This window comes from Mollisia scopiformis (assembly GCF_001500285.1).
Source record: "Mollisia scopiformis unplaced genomic scaffold LY89scaffold_15, whole genome shotgun sequence".
Lineage (NCBI taxonomy): Eukaryota > Fungi > Ascomycota > Leotiomycetes > Helotiales > Mollisiaceae > Mollisia > Mollisia scopiformis.
The window spans coordinates 972,713-994,619 of NW_017263595.1; the positions used below are offsets into that span (position 1 = coordinate 972,713).

Genomic DNA, 21,907 nt, shown 5'->3' on the forward strand with positions numbered 1-21,907 from the left:
TCATGGCACGAGGTGATGCAAAATTTTCTTGGATAAGAGTTCATTCTCTCAAGGAATACCGAGACCTCAAAGTAGTCAAGGGACATCTCCATATACTCATGTGTAGGTCTAAATGCCAGTCATCTCCTTCGTCTCTTCAGACATTACGACCTTCTTTTCTCCTTCAGTAGCACGGGCTACACCTTCTGCCAACTTCTCTTGGATCTCTTCGCCGTCAATGATCACAGCAGTCTCTTCTAGAGAAGCACCGCTCGTCTCCACAAACAGGAAATATACGACAACAAGCTCGACGAAAAGCCAGACATCGTACACAATATAATCTGGCATGCGTCAGCTCGGGATTTGCAGACGATGTACCTCGAAGACTTACATTTCCATTTAATGTTTGTTACTCCAACCGGATTTGCGTATTGATTGAAGATTAGAGCAAGCGCGACGAAGAGATTGTACAGCACGAGACCCTATTGGAGTTCAGCAGATGATATTGTCCGGTTACTCCAAGCTTACCCGTGCACGGAGGTGATATGGAAGGATTTCCACGACATAGGTGACCTGCAGAGGTCCCCATCCAATTGCATACGACAGGTTGTACAGAAAGATCATGGCCAAAACACCTTTCGCAACGCCGTCTGATCCTTGTCCAGTCAAGTCAGTAGACTTCTCGTACGTTGATTCAAGTGCAGTCCAGACTGTGATGGTTAGCAAGTGCTTGAAGACTAGATGATAGATATTTACTGATGAAGCACACCAGCATGGAAGCTGTCGATACCAAGAACATTGTTCGTCGTCCGAATTTGTTCACAAGGAGTGAGAAGAAGAACGTCGTTACAAGACCCCAAATGGTCAGCAATCCGTTGATGAGTGTCTGCGTGTCTTGCGACGTGTATCCGATTGAGTTGAGAATAAGCGTCAGATAGTATGATATCAGACCATTCCCAGACCATTGAGAGAAGAAACCAACAGCAAGGATAATAAAAAAACGCAGCCGGTTTCCCTTGGTCTTGAAGAACGACATGTACGAGGTGCTAGCAAGTGCTTCCTTCTCGAGTCGCAGAGCCTCTTTGATTTCTTCGAGTTCGAGCAGTACCATATAGTCTTCAGAATCTCCGTTGCAGTGGTATTTCGTTATGATCTGCTTTGCTTTCTCCTCGCGGCCTGTGTCTACTAGCCATCGTGGAGATTCTTCGATGAAGAACGCAGCAGCTAGTTGGATGACACTGGACACTCCTTGAAGGTACGATGGAATTCGCCATGCATAGTCATTGCCCATACGGAAAGTACCGTAAGTGATCCAGGCTGCGGCTATTGCTCCGAGAGACCATAAAGCGTTGTAAATGCTCACCAATGGAGCTCGTTGAGTTGGGAAGGCGAGCTCGAGGATGAGGAGAGGAGCAGCCGTGATATTGAAGGCTAGACCCATACCAAGGATACCACGAGCGGCAACAAACATACCAGCTGTCAACGAATCAGCCTACGGTTACGATACCTAGACTGACTGTTGAGACTTACTGTTCTTAGCAGCACCTTGCAGAAGCACACCGACCAACATTATCAATGCACCAAGAAGCAGGGTTGCTCGTCGACCGAATTTATCGGAAGCAATTGCACAAAATGGCAAAGCCACCAATTGTCCGACATTCTGGATGGCGTTCAACCTATAATTAAGGTCAATGATGTCCTGCATCAAGTGTACGGTGATACATACAAAGCCAGAGAACTAGCATCAGGATCATGGAAATATGCTTTCCACGTGTCGAGGGACTGCAAACCATCTATCGCCTGTCAATCTTGCTCTCCATATCCTTCGCTTCTCTGCCACTTACTCATCATAGACCCATCATATCCAGTAGCATAGCTGGAAATCAATGAAAGACACAAATTAAGATTCAACAACACCACACCACGAGTAGCAAACCAGCCAGTCTTTCGTCCACTCAAGACTGCTTCCATCACAACGGGAGCTCCATGGGTCGACATTTTCACGATTCTCTATTGCATTCGTATTCAACAATTAAGAGGTTTGGAAATCCACTCAAGCTATCATTCCCGAGGAGCTGGAAAAGCTAAATACTCCATGTTCTCTGTTTATCTTTTCTTGGCATATGCAGAGCTCAAAACTTGTTATCTTCCCTATCTCCATGATCGTATTGAATGTTAGGTTCGTGGGTCGACAATCGCGCTCTCCGCAAAGATGGGGAGATGTCCGAACATCACCGAGCAGTTTGCCGGTCGGCCAGCATCCCCGAAGGAGGAGTGTGGGAAACCCCCATCCTATCATTGATGATTGTCGGTTATGTTCAGGTATTAGCTCTCTAAATATCAACTTTATGGATCATGGACTATCTCATGCATGCGATTAGACGGATATTCGTTCCATTGGTGGACCTTGACGCGCACAGATGATCTCGTGAGTTGCTATTCAAGATGCGACTGAGGGGTACTGTGGAGCTAGTGAGACCCATGGAACACCTTCACCGGGTGATGTGGACATCAGACGTTATTTAACTGTTCCTGAAAACGGTATGGAAGCCTCCTCGCGTTCATCCACTTCAGTGCAGAATGGACCTGGCGATCTGCAACTGTAATGTGGAAATCTCGGCGGAATCCATGCGGTTGGGAAAGAAGGCCCTTGGCACGTTACATTGAAGCGATGTATAAAGCGGTTCCTGAGTACCAAATTGGAGAGTTTGACTCAGCTGCAATTACCTTAAATCTTTGGTCGCTAAGCTCAAGCTCACTTGCAAGATGCGTGGGCTTTCAATTGCTGGAGTTGTCTTCGGACTTGCTGCCCTGGCATCTGTTTCCAGCGCCATGACATTATCTGCTGGTAAGATGTTCTTCCTGAGAGTTCTGAAACTAAGACTAATAACATGTAGCTGCACAAGACTTGTTCGACTATTGCATGTCAATTCAAGATCCAAGATGGGATGAGACGTACAATGTAGTCTGGTTCAATGACAACGGTCCTTGGTCGATCCGTTTCACTGCGTGGTATACGGCAGGACTACTGCACCGTAATCAAGGCCATGATGTCGAGAATGCAAAGGCCGCCTTGAAAGCAATGTGGGTTTCACGGCATTAATGAAGGCGTCAGCTGAGTTAAGATAGTCTGGCAGTTCAGATGAACTACGATTTCGACTCGGCTTGGTATGGAGACTTTAAGTTGTCTCCTGATGGTAAGCAGCCTATTTCGAAAGTATTGATGCAGTTATTGACAGCACTCAGAACCAAACCCTCAGACACCTTTGTATACTCCTAGTATCTACGTAGGTCATCAACATGCTTCTCCGGAGTACCCCTTGTGTTTCTGACCCACTTCGCTTGCAGAACACTTACGATCCTAATTGGAGAGAATTCATCGGGACCCAACTCGTTCAAGTGGTCGAAGAATTTGAAGAATTGATAGGACCTGGACTGGTAAGCGATATCGAAACAGCCATGGCATATGATGCTGTAGGAGCTATGAGACGAAATGGTTCTTTCCCAGAAGGAGACAATCTCATCTTGGCCTACTCCAATCCACGCTACATGCGAGCTTTGAACGTAGGCTGGATCGGAGCCCGTCTCAACAATCAGACTTTCATCGACTTCGGCAATGATCAAGGTACCATGCTCTACGAACTGTTCACCAAGAACGGTGCAAATACTCTTGGTGAATATAACGCTCCAACCTACTATGGCATGGATATGTGGGCCATGGCATCCATGGCGAAGTACGGACCGAAGAATGCCACATTCACCGAAAACGCCAAGAAGATCATGGCGTTGGTCTGGGAAGACATCGCGGAGCACTACAATCCATATCTCGGCAACATGGCAGGTCCTTACGACAGAGCATATACTCGAGACATGACGACTCACGACGCAGTCCTCTCCATGTTCTGGTGGGGAATCTGTGGACACGACAAAGCCCCCACACCACCAAAAAGCGACTTGGATCTCAACTACGACGTTTCTCAAGGTGCGGCGCTTGCTCTCATTATGGACACCGTTGCCAGCACTTTCTCACCCGATGTCATCACAAAATTAACCACGCCCTTCACAACCGAGCGTTTCCTCAACAAGACCATATACTACGATCTCGACACAAATAACAGCCGAACAGCAACATCCTGGCTCAGCAAACCCCTCATGATCGGCGCTCAAATCGTCTCCGAAACAGTTAACCGTGGCCAACAATTCACCCCCGCAATCGTACACTGGGCATCTGACCCTTCACACAAACCGTTTCCTTACAATGGATTCTTCTCTCTCTACCCTACCGCTTCGACAATCTCCGCAACGGCTTCATCCCATTATCTCGAAATCAGCTATCCGAACACGACGCAAGATGGAACGGATTCGTTCCAATTCATGCTCTCGGGAATCCCACCGCCGTGGAACCTGGCGGGGAATGTGGTTGATGGGTTTACTCATCTGCCGTGTTTGAATGTCACTGTGGAGGCGCCGGGACTGGAGAGGTTGGATACGGTGTATGGGAGTATGATTTATGATCATTATTATTATAATATCACTTATGTGGTGCCTGGGAATTTTTCGGGAACGCCGTGGATGGGGTTTGAGTTTGTTTATACTTGCTGAGAGGAAGTAATGTATATGCTCTAGTGGTTGGAAAATGGAAAAAGTCTGAAAGTATCTTGGTTACTGGACTCAAATCTAGCCTCTGTGATCTGTGCGAGAGCAAACGTTTCTCTAAGCTTGGCGCACTGTTGCAAAGGTATACCAGTCTTTGGTGTGGGAACCTTATTGTCTACGACGAGGACAGATATTTTAAACCTTAGGATATAAGACAATGTTGTTCCAGAGCTTGTCGAACACAATAATTCGAAAATGGTGGTTCTTTGAGAGAGAATGGAATACTCATCGTTCTTACATCCCTCGAGTCTTGATTCACACTTGGGACTTAGCCTAATAATTTTGTCCCACAAACTCTAGAACAAGGTATTATCTGATGCCTCGACTTTTGAAAGATGGAAAGTTCCCCGAACGCCACAAGGTGTCGGAAGCCAAGTCAGCCATTCAACGAATCTGTGCTCTTTGAAAAAGAAGTGGAAGCTGTCCGAAAAAGTCTTTGCGTATCTTAGGTATATTGGTGTCTGGTTGGAAGGGCTGGTTGTTTTCAAAGGTCGCAGAGATAGTACGCGGCTCGAAAACCACACGAGTGCTCCTAGCTGCTCGAGTATATAGATGACTGAACCATACGGGATCTTCGTAGTCGAGGCCGCAGCCGAGAGCTTGCCACTTCGTGGCAATCAACGCGACGCCGTGCTCATCATAATTTACAATATCGAAGTGGAACTCGGTCGGGCAGGACTCGCAAGAGATAATCTCAGAGCATGTCGGACAGGGTTGATTATCGTCAATGGTCCAATGTTTGGTACGACACCGTAGAACACGGGCAAGAGGTTCGATGTTGGATAACCTGGGTTCTAAGGAACCGAGGTGACGACATATTGTGGCCCCATAACTTTTGGGAAGTTCCACTGCCTGACCCAATGGCAGCATGAAGATGTGTTGTACTCGGACATATAGAGAATTTTGAATTATTCGAGCTTCAGCTGTGTCTTGACGCATATGACCATAATACGGGTAGGTGGAGTCAAAGCGCAAGAGCTTCAACAACTCAGCAGTGTCCAGGCCCAATCGATGTCTCTTCATCACCATCTGGAAGATAGGATAGCGGAAATTTTCATAGATGGCGTCATGGGTTCGTGTATTCATGTCTTGCTTTACACAAGCCAGGTCTCCGATATATGGTCTGTCGGCGTAGCCCAAGGTTCTGGGACCAGGATCTTTGACGAAAGACTTGTCAACCCTGTGGAGCTTCAGACAAGCTTGACAGGCAATATGATCTGGCATTCCTTTCTCTAACAGAGATATGAATGCCATTTTATGCAATTTGGCTTCTGAGCTTTTACTTCGCAAATCATCCCAGGACGATCGTCCGAGTAAGTCATTGATTGGCCGGCAGCAAAATGCAAACGCTGCAACGGATTCGCTTGGCAGGAAGTCCGCGATGAGGGAAATGACTTCACGAGGGAGGACTCTTAGTGGGCATTGTTCCAGAGCGTGAGGCTTGACCTCGACCTTGAAATATGCCTTCCATGGTGCGACGAGCTTTTGAAGGAGTCGTCCCGTCAAAGTCGAAGAGGTCTTCGGGGGTTGGTCGACTGGGTTGTGTACGAGTGCGTTATCCATGATGTCGTCCGTGTTGGTATGGAGAATGTGAAGGAATTTCGATCAGGAAAGGAGGAAATTCTTGAGTTGTGGGAAGTATATAGACTAATCAATTTAGATTACCGCACTCAGGGCGTGTTACCTTAAGTGGTCAAGCTTCGTCGACATCACGTGAATCTGGGTATCTCGATGACGAACATGATATTGAACTCGAGGCTTGCAGCAGGAGCTTTTCTGAGCTACCGGGTATAAGATGGGAGGGTGAAGGGAAAGCAAAGCGAAGACGCAGACACTCGCACGTGATAAATTTCCTAAAAATCTTGTATGACCCAAGAAAAGTTGAGGACTCTTCCATGACTAGTCTCGTTCCATATGCATAGCAATATGGTAAGTACTCTTCAATGTGGAAAATTGTAGCCGGACACATCCATACATTCCACGATATTTGAGAGACCAGTGGCCTAGTGGATCTAATGACGGGATCAGTCCTAAATTAGGTACCGTATTAATTGCATTCTAAGACATAATTCCTGAATAAAGGCACAAGCTCTACAGAGGATGGCCCCGCGAAGCCTCTCCTAAGTGAAAATATCGAATCAAGCATGCAAATTGGAGTGACTAGAGGTAAATTACCCTGTCTACTGCTATTAAAACCTGACATTGTGCTCAGACGGCATCGCGGAGAACAAAGAATTTTAAGATTAAGGTATTGATTTTAATATTAGAAATGGTCCCTCAGTAGCCTGACTAAGGAAAAACAGAAATAATATGATGTTTTAGAATGAAGTTAACACGGTAGTTGTCTCTTCATACATGTAATCTTATCTCCACGTTGAGGCGTGCTGAGAACTAAATAGAAGCGCAATAAGTTTTATCAGTGAAGGGCAGATAACGTCTTTGCGATACAACGAAAAACATAACGCTATTGCCATTCGAATCCGGAGCGGCTGAGGCCGTTCCTTGAATTCAAGTGCTTGAGACTTCGAGCAGAAGATCTGTAGACGCAAACATGCTATAACGATGATTAAAACGCTGTGTAAGGTAGTATAATGTGAAATGTACAAATATAAGCAAGCATCGTAGAATGCTGAGAGGCATATAAATGAAGTTTGACATATTTCGAGCTAGTCCCAATCGAGCATCCAAAATTTATTTCCCCTCCATAAACCCCGCCAACTCCTTCTATTGCTCCCACCGCAAACAAGAATCATGCCCGCAAGTCTCCTTTCCCTCACAGCTTGCTCTTATCTAATTCCATCTCCAGCTCATACTCCTGACCGGCTACCCTACATCCGGCAAAACCCACCGCGCAACGCAACTGCACGACTACCTCACAACCCGAATCTCCTCTCTCCCTCCCAGCTCGCCCTCCTCTTCCCTCCGCGTCCACCTAGTATCCGACCATACGCTCTCGATCCCACGCACAGTCTACAACCTCGACACCAAATCGCAGAATGAGCGCAGCAACAACGCCTCCGAAAAAGATGCTCGCGCGATGATCTTCGGAGAAGTGAAACGAGTTCTGAGCGCGAAAGATATAGTGATTCTAGACCATGCGAATTATATCAAAGGATGGAGGTATCAATTATACTGTGAGGCCAAGGCTGTTAGGACGAGTCATTGCGTGGTCCATGTTGGGACTCCAGTTGAGAAATGTCGGGAGGTCAATGAGGGACGTCTTGCACGGCGAGATACGGAGAATGGGGAGGAAGCAGAGATAGAGGCAGTAAAGGAGCAGGATATGCCGTACGAGAAAGATAATTGGGAGAACCTCGTGTTCAGATACGAAGAACCGAATGCTTTCACGCGCTGGGACTCTCCGCTCTTCACCGTTCTCTGGGACGACACTTCTCCACCCTGCGAAGCCATCTGGGATGCTCTCATCGGTTCCGATGCTGAGGGAGGTAGGAAGGTGATTCGTCCGAATCAAGCTACGGTTTTGAAAGCTCCTACCAGTGCGGATTATCTTCATGAATTGGATCGGACTACACAGGGAGTTTTGAATAGGATATTGGAGTGGGGAAAAGATCATCCTGGGGAAGGTGGAGGGGAGGTCGTTGTTTCTGATGGAGGAGATGAGTTGGTGATTACTTTGCCCGCGAGAGAGATGGGATTACCTGCTTTACAGAGGTTGAGGAGACAGTTCATTGCGTTGAATAGGCAGAATGCTGTGCCTGTGAAGAGAATTAGGGAGAGTTTTGTTGGGTATCTGAATGTTTCTTTTGAATCTCTATAGTGGCCGCATAATTAGTATTGGCAAGGAGTTTAGGCATGGAAAAGAGATACCCTGGAGCATAGACAAAAGAGAATTTGAATTTGAATCTTCCATTCTTACTATACCTTTTATATATATGAGACTAAGACTGCTTTTTGATCCAAGCCACAACATCCTCTCCCCATTTCTCTCCCTTCACATCACCACTACACAGCGCCATAGGCGGCGAAATATGATTATGTCCCTCCGCCTTCAAAGACTCAATCCCATCTCCCCAACTCTCCCAAAGCTTTACAAAATCCTCCATCGGCTCACAAATCTCATCCTCTGGATCAAACTCCCCTAGTACCGCCAAACAAGCCGGAACCCCCACCTCCTCTCTCGACTTCCCACTCTTCATAACAGCTTCCAATAGCCCAAAAACACACCTCTCCTCCACCTCCTTCGTATCCCCATAATACGCCTTCAAAACCTCACTCCTCCCCTCCTCCGCCCTCCTAAAATGGCACGGCACAGCTACATTAACCAGACCCCTCAAAACTACTCCTCCCTTCCCGCTCACCAAACTTTTCCTCTGCTCCGCAAACTTCTCCCCAAGCACAAACGTCGACGCATGCACACCCCCCGCGCTATTCCCTACTAAAAACACATCTCTCTTCCCCTCCTCTCCTCCTCCGAATTCCTTCTCAACCCATTTCAACGCCTCACTCACATCCTCCCCTCCACTCGGAAACTGGGCATGTTCACCCACCTGACACCCCGGCGCGCTAGAATCCACGCGCCGGTAATTCATAACCAGCGTCGTGAAGCCGCGCAGGGCGAAGAAAGCGCCTACGTTGGCGTAGACGAGGTTCCCTGGCATCTGGGGCGAGGACTTATCGCCGCGGACGAGGCCGCCGCCGTGGAGGAAGATTAGGATTGGTGATGATGCGGAGGAAGAGGAAGAGGGGGGAGTGTAGATGTCGAGTTTTTGGCGGGGGTGCGTGCCGTAGGATACTTCGCGGGAGGGGATGGATTTTATGGTGGAGGCGTGGGAGGAGAGGAGCGGGGCGAAGATTTTGAATGTTGGGGGTAGGATGGAGGGGATTGATTGGCCGGCGGTGGTGTTGAGGGAGGCGATTGCTTCCATTTTGGTGGTGTGGTGTTTTTGGATGGATGGATGGGAGGGTTGAGGTAGAGTTTGAATCGGAGCGTTGAGGTTTGAGGTCTTTGTGACGTCTTGTATCTATTGTTTAGAGAAGGCGTGAGGATCAGATGTTGTTACTGCAGTGTAATAGAAACCAATATATACTAATGTCGGTAGCCGTTCTAGCGTCTCGCTACTCAAACGGGGGTGGACTTCAGTCGTCAACCTCTTCGGCTCTCGGTCTTCGACAAAGATACAACGTCGTCTCAAGAAAGTATCAAAAGAAAGATTGAAACTGTCCTAGAAACCACTTCCTCGGACTATATGTGACCCGTACGCCGAGGACGTCGCGGCCTTTTATTTGCGTCCGACAACAGAGGTGGACGGACACCCCGCAATCGTGGGGAAGGCAAGGTGGAGCGGATCGATTTCGGGGCCTGGATGCGGCAGTACTTCGTACACCCCACCTCGACTGTCCACTTCAACTCATTCTTGAGACGGCTTCCACTTTGATTGCTTGTATATAACCACGAGGACCAGTGTTCATCATGGTGGAGTTCATTATTTTCGCTCCATTCTGTCTCTCTTCTCGTCTTCTTCACTTACTTCCTTTTCCATAGACTTATACAATAGCATCTGCATTCAAAATGACGATAGAACACCTCACAACCCCACCAGGCAAGACGGACCTAGCATACGTCCTACCCTGCTTCACCGGCGAGCTATGGACCATCCCCACCTCAAATAGCACCATGCGTCTACTCGTCACAGGCAAAGAAACAGACAACGCCTTCGCCGTTGTAGGGACAGGTGGTACATACGATAAACCCATCGGCTTCCACTACCACCGCGAAGCCCACGACGTCTTCCTCTGCCTCAAAGGCAAGATCAACGTCTGGGCCAACGACCAAGCCAGGAGTCTCGGCCCGGGAGACTTTGCTTCGGTTCCTCCTGTACCTCCCCCTCCCTTCCTTCCTCCCTTCCTTTTCAGTTCTCCCGAACAAAGCTAATAGCTAGGATAGGGTACGATCCATCAATACCAAATCGACAGCGCGCACACCGAGTTCATCGGCCTGATCATCCCCGGCGGCTGGGAAGAATTCTTCCGCTTCATCGGCGAGCCGTACGCGGGACCGCTCTTCCCCACCAACGACCGGCGCGACCCCTTCGAGGTCCTGATCCCGAAACTCATGGCCGCGACCGAGAAATTCGACATGATCCCCGTCCGCGAGAAAGCGCAGTTCGATCCGCAGCCCTGGGACGGGACTGAGACGCGTCTGCCGGGGAAGTGCGAGACTGGAGGCTACTTTTTGAGGGTGGGGGCGGGCGAGAAGTTTGTGGTGGGGGGGACGGTTGTGAGGGCCTTGGCGAGGAGGGAGGAGACGGGTGGGAGGTTTTCGATTTATGAGGTGGGTGCGAGTGAGATTCATAGGGGGAAGGGGGTCGGTAGGAAGTTGGAGTTTAGGGATACGCATCATGCTATTTATACGGTGGAGGGGGTGCTTAGGTTGAGTATTGATGGGAGTGAGGTTAGTACGACGGCGGGGGAGACGACCTTTGTACCGGCGGGTACGAAGTGGAGTTTTGAGGCTGGGAGTGGGTATGCAAGGGCGTATGTTTTTGCGAATGGTGGTGGCATTGGTGAGGTGTTGACGAGTGTGGGGAGTAAGTATGAGTTTCCGGGTGTGCCGGCGGAGGCGGAGAGTTGGGATGAGAGTAAATTGAAGGGATTGGAGACTGAGTTGAAGTATGTTGTTATATAGGTAGAAGAAGAAAATGTATCTCTGTATCGTTGCCTCTTCCTTCGGACGCCAATGGTGTGTTATTGAGAATGTCAATCTCCAGGACTTTTTATTGATCTAAGGTCCATAAACCTGTAACTAAAATCCTATAATGAATGCTTACACTAGTACAGGCACCATCCACACCTAAACATAAACATACACATCAAACTGTAATTTCGACTCAGTTCTGGCTTCCACCCACAAATTCCCAAACAACAACATCTCCTCGCCGCCTACTATCATCATGCCAATGACTGTTAAAAGTCCTCCACCTCTCCTGCACCTTATGTCCCTTCATCTCTCCCTCATAATACTCCTTCAACGGACCCTCAATCCCCTCAAACCCAACCACATACCTCGGCCACGGCTTATCCTTCGTTCCCACCTCCTCCTTCAAGAACTTGACCGGATCATCATAAAACCTATCAGCCTCATCTCGATACGCTTCCCTCTCCTCACTATACGCCGCCAAATGAATGGGTGGCTCGCAACTCAGAGCCCAGGCTTTGAGGCCAGAGTGGAAGAGTTGGCTGCGCCAAGGAGTCGAGTGGCACGGCATGAGGAAAGCGGCGAAGGTTTCCGAGTCGGAGTAGTCTGTTTTCTTGGTTCGGTCGTCGTCGATTCCTGCGTCTGGGTCGGAGAGGAGACGGCCGCGGCCGTCGAGAGCGAGGAGTTCGTATTCGTTGCGGAGGAATTTGGTGACGGAGATTACGCCGCGTTGGTGGAAGATTGTGGTGTAGCCTGCGATGAGGAGGTTGAGGGTGAGGAGAGTGTAAAGAAGGGCTTTGTGGAGGGTGGTGGTGGAGCTTTTAGGGGTACGGTCTAGGGATTTTGGGGGCGGTGGTGTGGTGACTGTTTTGAAGAAGTAGGCGGCGATGGTCGGTGCCGTGATGATGTGGAGTAGTGGGAGGAGAGGATAGATGAATCGGACTTCTTTGTGGGAGACGATTGAGAGGGTCGTGAGAGTCAGGAGAATAGCGGTAGTGAAAATAAAGCGGATATTGGATGTTGGAAGTGCACTCGTCTGGTATAGAGTTATTAGGCCGAATGGTAGACTGGTAGTCAAGAGTAGAGGAAGTCCTTGAGAGAGATAGTAGTGCCAATCATTGCGGCCATAAAAGACCGCGAGATCTTGGCTGATGTTGAAATGTAGCCACTGATAGGGAGGGAACGTCCATTCGCCGAAGTAGTAGTAATCTGATAGAGCAGAGACAAGCAGTACTGCAGAGCCACAGAGCACAGCCTCACGGAGGAGAATCATGTAGTCTGCAAAAGGTCCTCGGGTGCCTGACAGCATGCCCGAGATTATTGGCACGATGACGCAGAACCATATCAGAAGATTTGTTGGTCGAAGTATACATGCTGTACCAGCAAGTAACAACGCAATACGGAGGCTTTCCCTAAATCAGAGAGTGCAGAACCATTGTGTGTGAGGAAAACTTACTGGTTGACAGACTTCGCAGTACCGAAGACCCCTGACTCAGATTCCCTGGCAGAGCTGGTCGTTTGTTCTTCATCGTCATTTGATTGGGAGAGATCACTGCCAGCTCCAAGCACTGAATCCGATGAGATTTTCCACGGCCAGAAGTACATGGCAACAATGGTCAATGTTGTCTCAAGAGAATTTGAAAATGTTCTTGTTGAACAGAACCAATTCCAAGGGCTTAGAGCACTCATCATGATCTGTTCTGATATTAGTAAGAATTGAAGCAATTGTACTTTCTAGACTTACAGCTACCCATGGTGCATTGCTTCCCGTACCATAGATTCGTTCAGAAAGTTGCCATGTATAGTAGTCGCTCAAAGCAGCAAAGTAGGCTTGGACGATATTTGGTAGAATAGCTAAAAGCATGCCCCGGAACTGAGGGAAGAATGACAAAAACTGCATGGCCTTGTCTGCGCCATAGTAGATTACTGCGAACAGTGCTGGATGCAGTGACGAGCGTAATTGGTGATGCCATTCCTGATATTTCGTTAACATTAAGTTATGTTCCAGTGCAAAAAACTTACCCATGTGATCCATGCTCCACTTTGTGGCCCGAAAGCCATTTGCCATGCTGGCTCTAAAGACTGAAAATATTCATCTGGCTGGAAGAAGGTCCAAATAAGAGCAGCATTAATACAACGGAATACAAGTAGCACCATCCATGTGTCCTTGGCTGTTTGCTCATTGACAAGGTGATTGAGGCCATTATCCTGAGGATATTCAGAGGACTGCACTTGATCCTCTTTTGTGCTCTTCGTTGGAGCTTTCAGCTCCTTACTTGTACTCATATCTGTAAATTGCTAGAAATGAAACTCAAAGGACAGCAAGAAATTGAATTTTATACATCTCTAAGCTTCCCGTCCCGGTCCACAAGCTGAAGAATTGTGGTACCGAGAGGACTGCCCACGTGTTTGAGCTCTGAACTGAAAATAGGGGCCTGATGGCCTTGCATGATTCAGAGGAGACGAATTATGTAAGAATTGAGTCTTGCCGCATCAAGTTAAGCTGCCAATCTCTGCCAATCGTCATACCTGTCAATACAGCAGCTAAGCAAATGGCCTGATAGGCTGCATCGGCCGAGCCCCCGGCTATTCCAGGCTGAAAAATGTCCCCCGCTACTGTGCACAAAATCCCCTAAGCGCAGGTTCACACGAATATCCCATGGGCCTATGATGATTCTGACCCCTAATGGCAGGTTTGAACGCGCAAACTCGATTCAGACATTCTCTTAGTCAAGATGTAGGTCATGCGGTAAGATAAGAGAGAGCAGACGCAAGGACTTGCACTTAAAGGTCTAGTATCGATGAAAAGGCTTCTCTTCTTCTCTTTTACTAAATGGGCGCCGTCCCCGCGCCGCCTCTCTTTCCTCCACTTTCTACAAACAACAGACAAACAGTTCTGAAAAACATATATATCACCACTGATCTTCAGCTTCAACTGATTCTCCAGAAACCCACCAGGCACCCAGAACCATGGCACCCCACGCAAACGGAGAATCCACCACTGGAAGCAGCGTCCTCAAACCCACCGCTGCTGCGTTCCAGCCGATAGCGGCCCATCAAGGATCAAATTATCACTCTACGTCAACAGCAGAAGCAATTGAGGCCGAACACAAATACGCAGCACATAATTACCACCCATTACCAATAGTGTTCGCTCGCGCAGAAGGGTGCAATGTTTGGGACCCTGAGGGAAAGCATTATATCGACTGCTTGTCTGCATATTCTGCAGTCAATCAAGGGCACTGTCATCCTGAGCTGGTGAAGGCTCTCTGCGAACAGGCCTCACGACTCACTCTCTCCTCGCGCGCATTCCATAACGATGTCTTCCCGAAGTGGGCTGAGAAGGTTAAGGAAGTCTTTGGGTACGATATGGTCCTGCCCATGAACACAGGCGCAGAAGCGGTTGAGACTGCCATCAAGATTGCAAGGAAGTGGGCATATAAAGTCAAGAAGGTTCCACAAGACAAGGCATTGGTGTTTGCTGCTGCTGAGAACTTCCATGGCCGGACAGTATGTTCGTGTTCTCTTATATTGGAGACGTTTGCTAACAAATAATATAGATGACAGCGATTTCTATGTCCATTGACCCTGAATCCCGAGACAACTACGGCCCATACGTACCGGGCGTTGGTGCCATCTGCCCGTCTACAAAGAAGACAATCCGCTTCGGCAACGTTGCTGACTTGGAAGAGGCATTGGAGGCACACGGAAAGGAAACCGCAGCTTTTATCGTTGAGCCCATCCAGGGCGAAGCAGGTGTCGTTGTCCCCGCAGATGACTATCTTACCAAAGTCCAAGCACTTTGCAAGAAGCATAACGTCCTTTTGATTTGCGACGAGATCCAGACTGGAATTGGACGGACCGGCAAGATGTTGTGCTCGGAGTGGGCTGGTATCAAGCCAGACATGGTTACACTTGGAAAGGCCATTTCTGGTGGCTTGTATCCAGTGTCCTGTGTTCTGAGCTCGAAGGAAATCATGCTCACTATTGAGCCTGGAACTCACGGCTCAACCTACGGAGGAAACCCTTTGGGATGTGCGGTCTCCATTCGTGCTCTTGAGATCATGGAGGAAGAGGACTTGACTGCTCGTGCTGAGGCTCTAGGCAAGATCCTCCGTCAAGGTCTGGAGGATCTGAAGTCACCCATGATCAAGCTCGTCCGAGGAAAGGGACTGTTGAACGCTATTGTCATCGACGAGTCAAAGACTGGTGGACATTCAGCTTGGGATCTCTGCATGCTCATGAAGAGCAAGGGTCTCCTGGTAAGTCGTTCTTCTGCACGTGCTAGGTCGCTACTAACGTACCACAGGCTAAACCTACGCACGAGAACATAATCCGTCTTGCTCCCCCATTGGTCATTAGCGAGGCCCAAATCAAAGAAGTCCTTCGCATCATCAGCGAATCTATCACCGAGTTACCAGAATTGAAGGGAAAGAACGAAGACGAAGTCATTCCTAAGAGCGAGAAGGGCGTTCACATCGGATTGGATATTTAGGATGATACCCCCATTGGCGGCAATCCTGGAGTTGGTATAAAGATTGGATATTAAAATTGGGCTTTTCGCTTACATGTATTGCACGACGGGATTTGGAAAATTGGTCAAGGGGTACTGCTAGAGATACAAGAGATCCCTAATATCAAATCACATCATGATATCTTTCCGAATGCTACCTCCCCTTATCTTGAACGTAGGCAACAGCTCGACGTCGTCGTCTAAGGCAGAGCCGCTCTCTTCCCGATAGGAGAGCCATGCAATGCAAGTTCCATTAGCTTCACTTCTACCTACCCAAGTCAGGACTCGCATTGACAGCTCAGAATCCTTCTGCATAAGTACTCCTACAATGGCTACTAAATCCCGTCCCCATCCATCCCTTCCTCTTCTCCACCCAAAACATGAGGCTGAAGCTAAGCTCCAGGTAACAACCGCAAAAACGCATACTCGGTGTCCAATATTCCGAGCTCTGGTCTCCTGCATCCACCTACCTACCTACCTTGATGTAACCCTCCCTAATTCATCACGTGCTAAGTAGGGGCTTGCTTGCGTCTAATGTGATGAGACATGCAGCTGCAGGAGCGACGGCACTGCAGGTTTCTATGTGACACTTTTAACTTAGGGGTGAGTGGTGGTGAGTAATCCGGAAGATGGATGATGGGAGAATGGGAGAATGCAGGTGGATTTGTGAGTGATATCACGTGCGATGATTCAATTGAGCACGCCACGGTCGTGTGGCGATGGCGAAATGTGTAGCTGGATTGGATTATTAGAGTAAAGTTTGGATGGATTAGGGATGGTACAGGTGTGAGACAGGAGGAGGGAACCGAATACTGGGGATGATGGGGGTGAAGGCCAGACCACGATAGATGTTCCACAATTGCTGTTGCAGCGAGAGAATCTGCCACGTAGATTCAGGAGCGCAGCATCGAATCGGAGATGCATTGGGTGCCGTGCAGGTCTGTATGAGATGGTACTGGTTGTCGTCGGGCGAGCGTGACCTCGGGATGAGTGGTGCGGGTGAGTGAGTGAGGACAAAGGAAAGAAAGAAGAAGGGTCTTGGGTAATCCGGAAGGGCAGGCACTCGGGAGGCCTCTTTGAGAGAAGTGTGTGTGTGTGGGTGAGTAAGGGGATTTTGATATGGATGTATGATGATGTTGATGCATGGTGAGGTGAGTTTACCTAATTGTCCAAGCAAAGGGACGATTGAATAACCTTGATTATTGGGGGAGCCAATGTGAATGTGAAAGCCAGACTGACTCGGCCATTGAACCAGCGTGAGTGTTCAAGGCAGACCCGATCACTGAGCCAGTGTGAATGTTCAAACCGCACTCGGTCACTGAAGTGTCAATGTCCAATCTAAAGCTGAGTCTTCCAGCCAGTATCAATGTCCAGTCCAACCTTGATAGCTCGAAAATGAGAGCGATCGCCAAAATGGCTACCCTGGCTCACGATTTTGGTCTTTGCGTTGCACGAAATGGGGTATGGGAACACATTAACGGGCAAAAGCGTTGGGAAGGTCCACGATTCTTGGTCCTCGTCTCACCACCACCCTTGATACGAACCACACTTCCTCTGAATGTCCTATCCTGCTATCCATGCACGCTGGCCGATGGTTGACCGATGTATGAAGAGAGTCACCGTCACCGTCAGCATAGCGTCCCGTCGCCGTCCCTACCGTAGATAAGCAAGATAATCCGGCCTCGCTCACTGCTGTCGTTTTTGCCCTTATCGAAGGCGCAAGGCAAGGCGCAGAGGCCCTTTGTCGGCAATAGTGATCGTCCTCCTGCACGCATCCTCACCCAACTCGACTAAGCCCCTTCCCGTTAGACTCCGATGCAGCTTCGCTGGGAGTCATTCAGGACTGCAGTAACTCAACTCGTGATGTTCACTACTTACTCGACTCTTCCTAATCGACCACCACCCACCTGATTTCCTCGTCCTCGTCCTCGTCTCATCTGTCTTCTTTCTTCTTCCCATCCTTCCCTCGCATTCACACATATTGACACATTCATACCGAGCACCCATTACGCTGTTTCCCCCCAACAACATTGCTTCGTCGAGTCATTAACTTGCACTCGATACATCCGCCCGCCGCTATCGCCCATTCGTTAACATATCTCATCCTGCACCAACCGGCTCTGCAGCCTCGCCCTGCACCTTGTCGACCACCGCATCCTCACCCATCCAAAGCCGCCTCCCCGGAAAGCCCTGCCTAGCAGCCACGCATCCAGGCACTCACGCACTCTCTCTGTTTCCGTGACGATATTGTCCATTCACCGTCCAGCGCGGTGGTCTCGAGGTTACCTGACTTTCGAGCTCTCTCCTCGCTTCAGCTGCCTACCAGAAGCAACCTCCTCTCCAACACAAAGCTCCCCAAGCTTCGATCCTTTCTTTTCCCTCGATTCATTTCCTGTGTACATGCAGAACGAAATAACCTCGAGTCTTTATCCGCATCTTACCTGGTAGTCCTCGAGCTCATCACCAGGCGCAAATCGAAGGCCTCTGGCCAAACACTGTCCGACACCGCAGCCATGGCGGCTCACCCGCCTCCGTCCTCGTCGTCGTCACCGAGACGATCGAGGACGGGCGATAAAGTCGTAGGATCCTTCAGCATCGAAGAGGAGATAGGCAAAGGAAGCTTTGCTACGGTCTACAAGGGCACTCATGCAGTAAGTACCTGATGACGATCAGATGAAGTGGCGGGACTACCATGCCATCTCCAACATTTCAATTTCCGATGAACTTTCATCATTCTAGTTGGATTCTGGGTGTATAGTAGTGCTGACTTGCTCTTTCGCAGACCACCGGAGCTCTTGTCGCAATCAAATCCGTCAATCTCTCGAAGCTTAACAAGAAGCTCAAGGAGAACCTTTACTGCGAAATCGAGATTCTCAAGGGTCTTCACCATCCTCACATCGTTGCACTGATCGATTGTCGAGAATCGCCAACACATATACACTTGGTGATGGAATACTGTGAGCTGGGTGATCTTTCATACTTCATCAAGAAGAGAGATAGGCTTGCCGATAATGCAGCATTGAAGGACATGGTTAGGAAATACCCAATGCCACCAGCAGGAGGATTGAACGAAGTCATTGTGCGACATTTTCTCAAGCAACTTGCGAGTGCGATGGAATTCTTGAGAGAACGAAATTTCATCCATCGAGACGTCAAGCCGCAGAATTTGCTATTGCTTCCATCACCCCAATTCCTGGCACAGTCAAAGGATAGGCGGTTGGTCATGAGCGCCAGCAGAGAGGCTATGGTACCTATCGTAGGTCTCACGTCCTTGCCAATGCTGAAGATTGCCGATTTTGGATTTGCTCGATCTCTTCCCTCGACGTCCCTAGCCGAGACATTATGCGGTTCTCCATTGTACATGGCTCCAGAGATCCTGCGATACGAGAAATACGATGCCAAAGCCGATCTTTGGTCGGTGGGAACGGTCCTCTTCGAGATGATGACTGGACGACCACCTTTCCGCGCAAATAACCATGTAGAATTGCTCCGCAAGATTGAGCAGAGCGAAGATCACATTCGTTTTCCTAAGGAGGCTATTTTGAGCCCACCAATGAAGGAATTGATTAAGGCACTCTTGAAGCGTACACCAGTCGAGCGGTTGCCTTTCGAGAATTTCTTTAGACATCCAGTTGTAGTCGATCCAATTCCTGGGCTGGTGGGTGATGATCGACCTGCAGAACTTCGAGTATCCAACAAAGCAACAAGCGATCTCCAACGCAAGCAAACTCGAGCAGAGTCAAAATCTGCTGATCAAGACATGGAAAGAATACCATCATCAGGCAGTGGTCGACGAGTGGCAGCTCAGACTGACTCTCCCATATACTCTTCATCACCACGCAGCAAACCAGTACCATCATCGCCGAGACCACGAAGTACAGTTCCTGTTCAACAAGTTGGAACACCGCCCCAACCAGTTGTTCGACCAGCTTCGCGTGAGAAGCGACCAACGATTCCGTCCTCAGCGACAGCTCCAAATGCAGAGACCATACAAGCCAATCGACCCAAGGAGCCACGCCGCACTTCCTCTCGGAAATCGTCCATTGATGAAGGACAAGTACGAAAGTCTTCAGAGAGCACGCAAAGCAGGGAAGCCATTGAAGAGGCCGAACAAGCTGTTCGTGATGCTCGAGAGTATGTACTCGTAGAAAAGCGAGCTGTTGAAGTGAATGCGTTTGCAGACGAGATGGCTGCGAACCCGAGGTTGCAAGGTACCAAGCAGCAACCCGTACCAACACGAACAGGCCAAATATCCAGACGAGCAACAACACAAGGTTACCCAGCTTCAGCTACTGGTGCAGTACCTGCCTCACCTTCACGTGCTGTTCAGATCGCACAAGGCAAGCCTAGATCAGATGTTGTACCACAACGACAGAATTCGTTTGGGAAATCTTATGGTAGCCCATCTGCGACATCAGCCATTGCCAAAGCCCTTCATGGGGCAAGTGTAAGAGTATTCGGAGTTGGATGGTCTCCACATCTGATCGGCAAAGGCGTTTCACCTCCCCAGTTATACAGCCCATTCCCAGCTTATCCAACTCCTGTTGGTCTGGGTCTAATAGGCGATTCGAGGCCAGCTGGACCAGTTGATGAGGATCAGAAGGCCGTTAACTACATCGAAGAATCGGCAACTAGGAGTGATGTCGTGTACGGATTTGCCGAAGTCAAGTACAAGCAGCTCATTCCAATGGCACCTTCTATGGATCACGGTCTTGGAGGTCCGGCTGCTGATAAGTCCGGAGGCTCAATCCAAGATGACGAAGGTCTCACAACTGAAGCAATTGTTGCTCTGTCTGAAGAGGCCCTCGTACTATACGTGAAAGCTCTGTCACTACTTGCTAAGTCTATGGACATTGCAGGCGGTTGGTGGGCAAGAAAGTCACGAGGCGAAGTTCTTCCCGGAGGTCAAATCAGAGCAGAATCCGCTAGTAGTGTCTCTGCGGGTAACCGAATCAACAGCGCAGTTCAGTGGGTTCGAAACCGTTTCAATGAGGTCTTGGAGAAGGCTGAAGTTGTCCGGCTAAAGCTCCTTGATGCTCAGAAGAAATTACCTGAAGATCATCCAGGCCATCCAAGCAATCACACGAGTGCATCAAGGATTGCCGGTGCTTCGTCAACAGATGGTGTTGTACTTAGCTCAGGTATCACTGCCGAGAAGCTGATGTATGATCGAGCATTGGAGATGAGTCGTTCTGCAGCAATCAACGAAATTGCAAACGAAGATCTTCCAGGCTGCGAGATCTCTTATATCACTGCTATCAGAATGCTGGAAGCAGTCCTTGAGAACGATGATGATTCTGTCCCACATCGACGACGATCATCAAGTCTCAGGGAAGAGAAGGTTACCAAGGAAGAGAATGATGGCACGGTCAATGGTATCTATCTTGAAGATAGACAAGCTGTTTTGAAAGGTATTACTACTTCAGTTTTTTGACATCTACATTCTGCATATCTAACATTTCATAGTTGTATCAATGATCCGTACACGCTTGTCGACTCTCAGAAAGAAGATGGCATTGATCGCAAAGCATCAATCGCTTCCACCCTCCTCACCGCGACCTTCTAGCATCACCCATCATTCTAGCGGTGGTACAACTCCAACCGTTGCCAACACCCCGCCTCATTAGATACGCTTGACGCATTATGACTTTACGTCTGCAAAAGAGAAATATAGCGACTTTCTCGACGAAATGCCGTGCAGCCGGACTGGCTCCGGTACCCCGGCACCTTCTTTGATTGCAATGCATAATCATACGGCGTTCTTCTACCCAATTTGCTATCCTCTTTCAAATTCTCTGTTTAACTGTTTAGATTTGGGACCTTCTTTCTCTTCATTGTGCTTATGGATATTGTATGTTTGATTACCTCACACTTTTTTCGGCGTTTCGGCAGTGGTTCTGGATTGGTGCCGCCATTATCCAATATCGGAGGAGCAGAACGGGAACTTTTCGAACTAGGCGCAGTTTGTGCGCGCATTACTAACTTGGCACGATACGATCACGATATGGCATCATTGCGAACTGGTTGATTGACAGGCGCTTGGCTTTTGAGGCGCAATTCTTTTTTACCTGGCTTGTGTATATGAAGGCGCACAAAGGGAAAGA

General features: G+C 48.8%; 10 protein-coding genes across 10 annotated transcripts; 5 read left to right on the forward strand and 5 right to left on the reverse strand.

Moving 5' to 3' along the window:
• Positions 1-89: 89 nt before the first annotated feature.
• Positions 90-2,006, reverse strand: LY89DRAFT_619388 (general substrate transporter). The gene is made up of 7 exons (XM_018210868.1): positions 1,824-2,006; positions 1,694-1,772; positions 1,510-1,655; positions 736-1,455; positions 508-689; positions 371-461; positions 90-320 (listed from the first exon to the last, which is right to left on the reverse strand). The coding sequence occupies exons 1-7, from the start codon at positions 1,975-1,977 to the stop codon at positions 109-111; spliced, it is 1,584 nt and encodes a 527-aa protein (XP_018069815.1). The 5' UTR covers positions 1,978-2,006; the 3' UTR covers positions 90-108.
• A 398-nt stretch (positions 2,007-2,404) lies between these two features.
• On the forward strand, positions 2,405-4,818 carry LY89DRAFT_619393 (uncharacterized protein). Its single transcript, XM_018210869.1, has 5 exons — positions 2,405-2,827; positions 2,877-3,063; positions 3,109-3,176; positions 3,226-3,266; positions 3,328-4,818. The coding sequence occupies exons 1-5, from the start codon at positions 2,746-2,748 to the stop codon at positions 4,579-4,581; spliced, it is 1,632 nt and encodes a 543-aa protein (XP_018069816.1). The 5' UTR covers positions 2,405-2,745; the 3' UTR covers positions 4,582-4,818.
• LY89DRAFT_113641 (uncharacterized protein) lies at positions 4,801-6,594 on the reverse strand. Its single transcript, XM_018205090.1, has one exon. It carries the CDS (start codon positions 6,196-6,198, stop codon positions 5,020-5,022), a length of 1,179 nt encoding a protein of 392 aa, XP_018069817.1. The 5' UTR covers positions 6,199-6,594; the 3' UTR covers positions 4,801-5,019.
• Positions 6,595-7,361: 767 nt separating this feature from the next.
• On the forward strand, positions 7,362-8,484 carry LY89DRAFT_619396 (chromatin associated protein KTI12). Its single transcript, XM_018210870.1, has 2 exons — positions 7,362-7,392; positions 7,442-8,484. Exons 1-2 carry the CDS (start codon positions 7,387-7,389, stop codon positions 8,411-8,413), a joined length of 978 nt encoding a protein of 325 aa, XP_018069818.1. The 5' UTR covers positions 7,362-7,386; the 3' UTR covers positions 8,414-8,484.
• A 2-nt stretch (positions 8,485-8,486) lies between these two features.
• Positions 8,487-9,831, reverse strand: LY89DRAFT_686210 (alpha/beta-hydrolase). Its single transcript, XM_018215234.1, has one exon. The coding sequence runs from the start codon at positions 9,519-9,521 to the stop codon at positions 8,535-8,537; it is 987 nt and encodes a 328-aa protein (XP_018069819.1). The 5' UTR covers positions 9,522-9,831; the 3' UTR covers positions 8,487-8,534.
• A 311-nt stretch (positions 9,832-10,142) lies between these two features.
• LY89DRAFT_619401 (RmlC-like cupin) lies at positions 10,143-11,315 on the forward strand. The gene is made up of 2 exons (XM_018210871.1): positions 10,143-10,471; positions 10,541-11,315. Exons 1-2 carry the CDS (start codon positions 10,166-10,168, stop codon positions 11,279-11,281), a joined length of 1,047 nt encoding a protein of 348 aa, XP_018069820.1. The 5' UTR covers positions 10,143-10,165; the 3' UTR covers positions 11,282-11,315.
• Positions 11,316-11,357: 42 nt separating this feature from the next.
• LY89DRAFT_619404 (uncharacterized protein) lies at positions 11,358-13,696 on the reverse strand. Its single transcript, XM_018210872.1, has 4 exons — positions 13,313-13,696; positions 13,035-13,265; positions 12,747-12,985; positions 11,358-12,696 (listed from the first exon to the last, which is right to left on the reverse strand). Exons 1-4 carry the CDS (start codon positions 13,574-13,576, stop codon positions 11,484-11,486), a joined length of 1,947 nt encoding a protein of 648 aa, XP_018069821.1. The 5' UTR covers positions 13,577-13,696; the 3' UTR covers positions 11,358-11,483.
• Positions 13,697-13,939: 243 nt separating this feature from the next.
• Positions 13,940-15,779, forward strand: LY89DRAFT_619408 (ornithine aminotransferase; the record flags this gene model as incomplete). The annotated part of the gene is made up of 3 exons (XM_018210873.1): positions 13,940-14,800; positions 14,851-15,552; positions 15,600-15,779. Coding segments are annotated over exons 1-3 (1,422 nt in total), but the record flags the coding sequence as incomplete, so codon positions are not given.
• On the reverse strand, positions 15,769-16,418 carry LY89DRAFT_113785 (uncharacterized protein). The gene has a single exon (XM_018205094.1). The coding sequence runs from the start codon at positions 16,263-16,265 to the stop codon at positions 15,933-15,935; it is 333 nt and encodes a 110-aa protein (XP_018069823.1). The 5' UTR covers positions 16,266-16,418; the 3' UTR covers positions 15,769-15,932.
• A 1,657-nt stretch (positions 16,419-18,075) lies between these two features.
• Positions 18,076-21,606, forward strand: LY89DRAFT_113663 (Pkinase-domain-containing protein). Its single transcript, XM_018205091.1, has 3 exons — positions 18,076-18,454; positions 18,586-21,214; positions 21,270-21,606. The coding sequence occupies exons 1-3, from the start codon at positions 18,317-18,319 to the stop codon at positions 21,428-21,430; spliced, it is 2,928 nt and encodes a 975-aa protein (XP_018069824.1). The 5' UTR covers positions 18,076-18,316; the 3' UTR covers positions 21,431-21,606.
• The last annotated feature ends 301 nt before the right edge of the window (positions 21,607-21,907 follow it).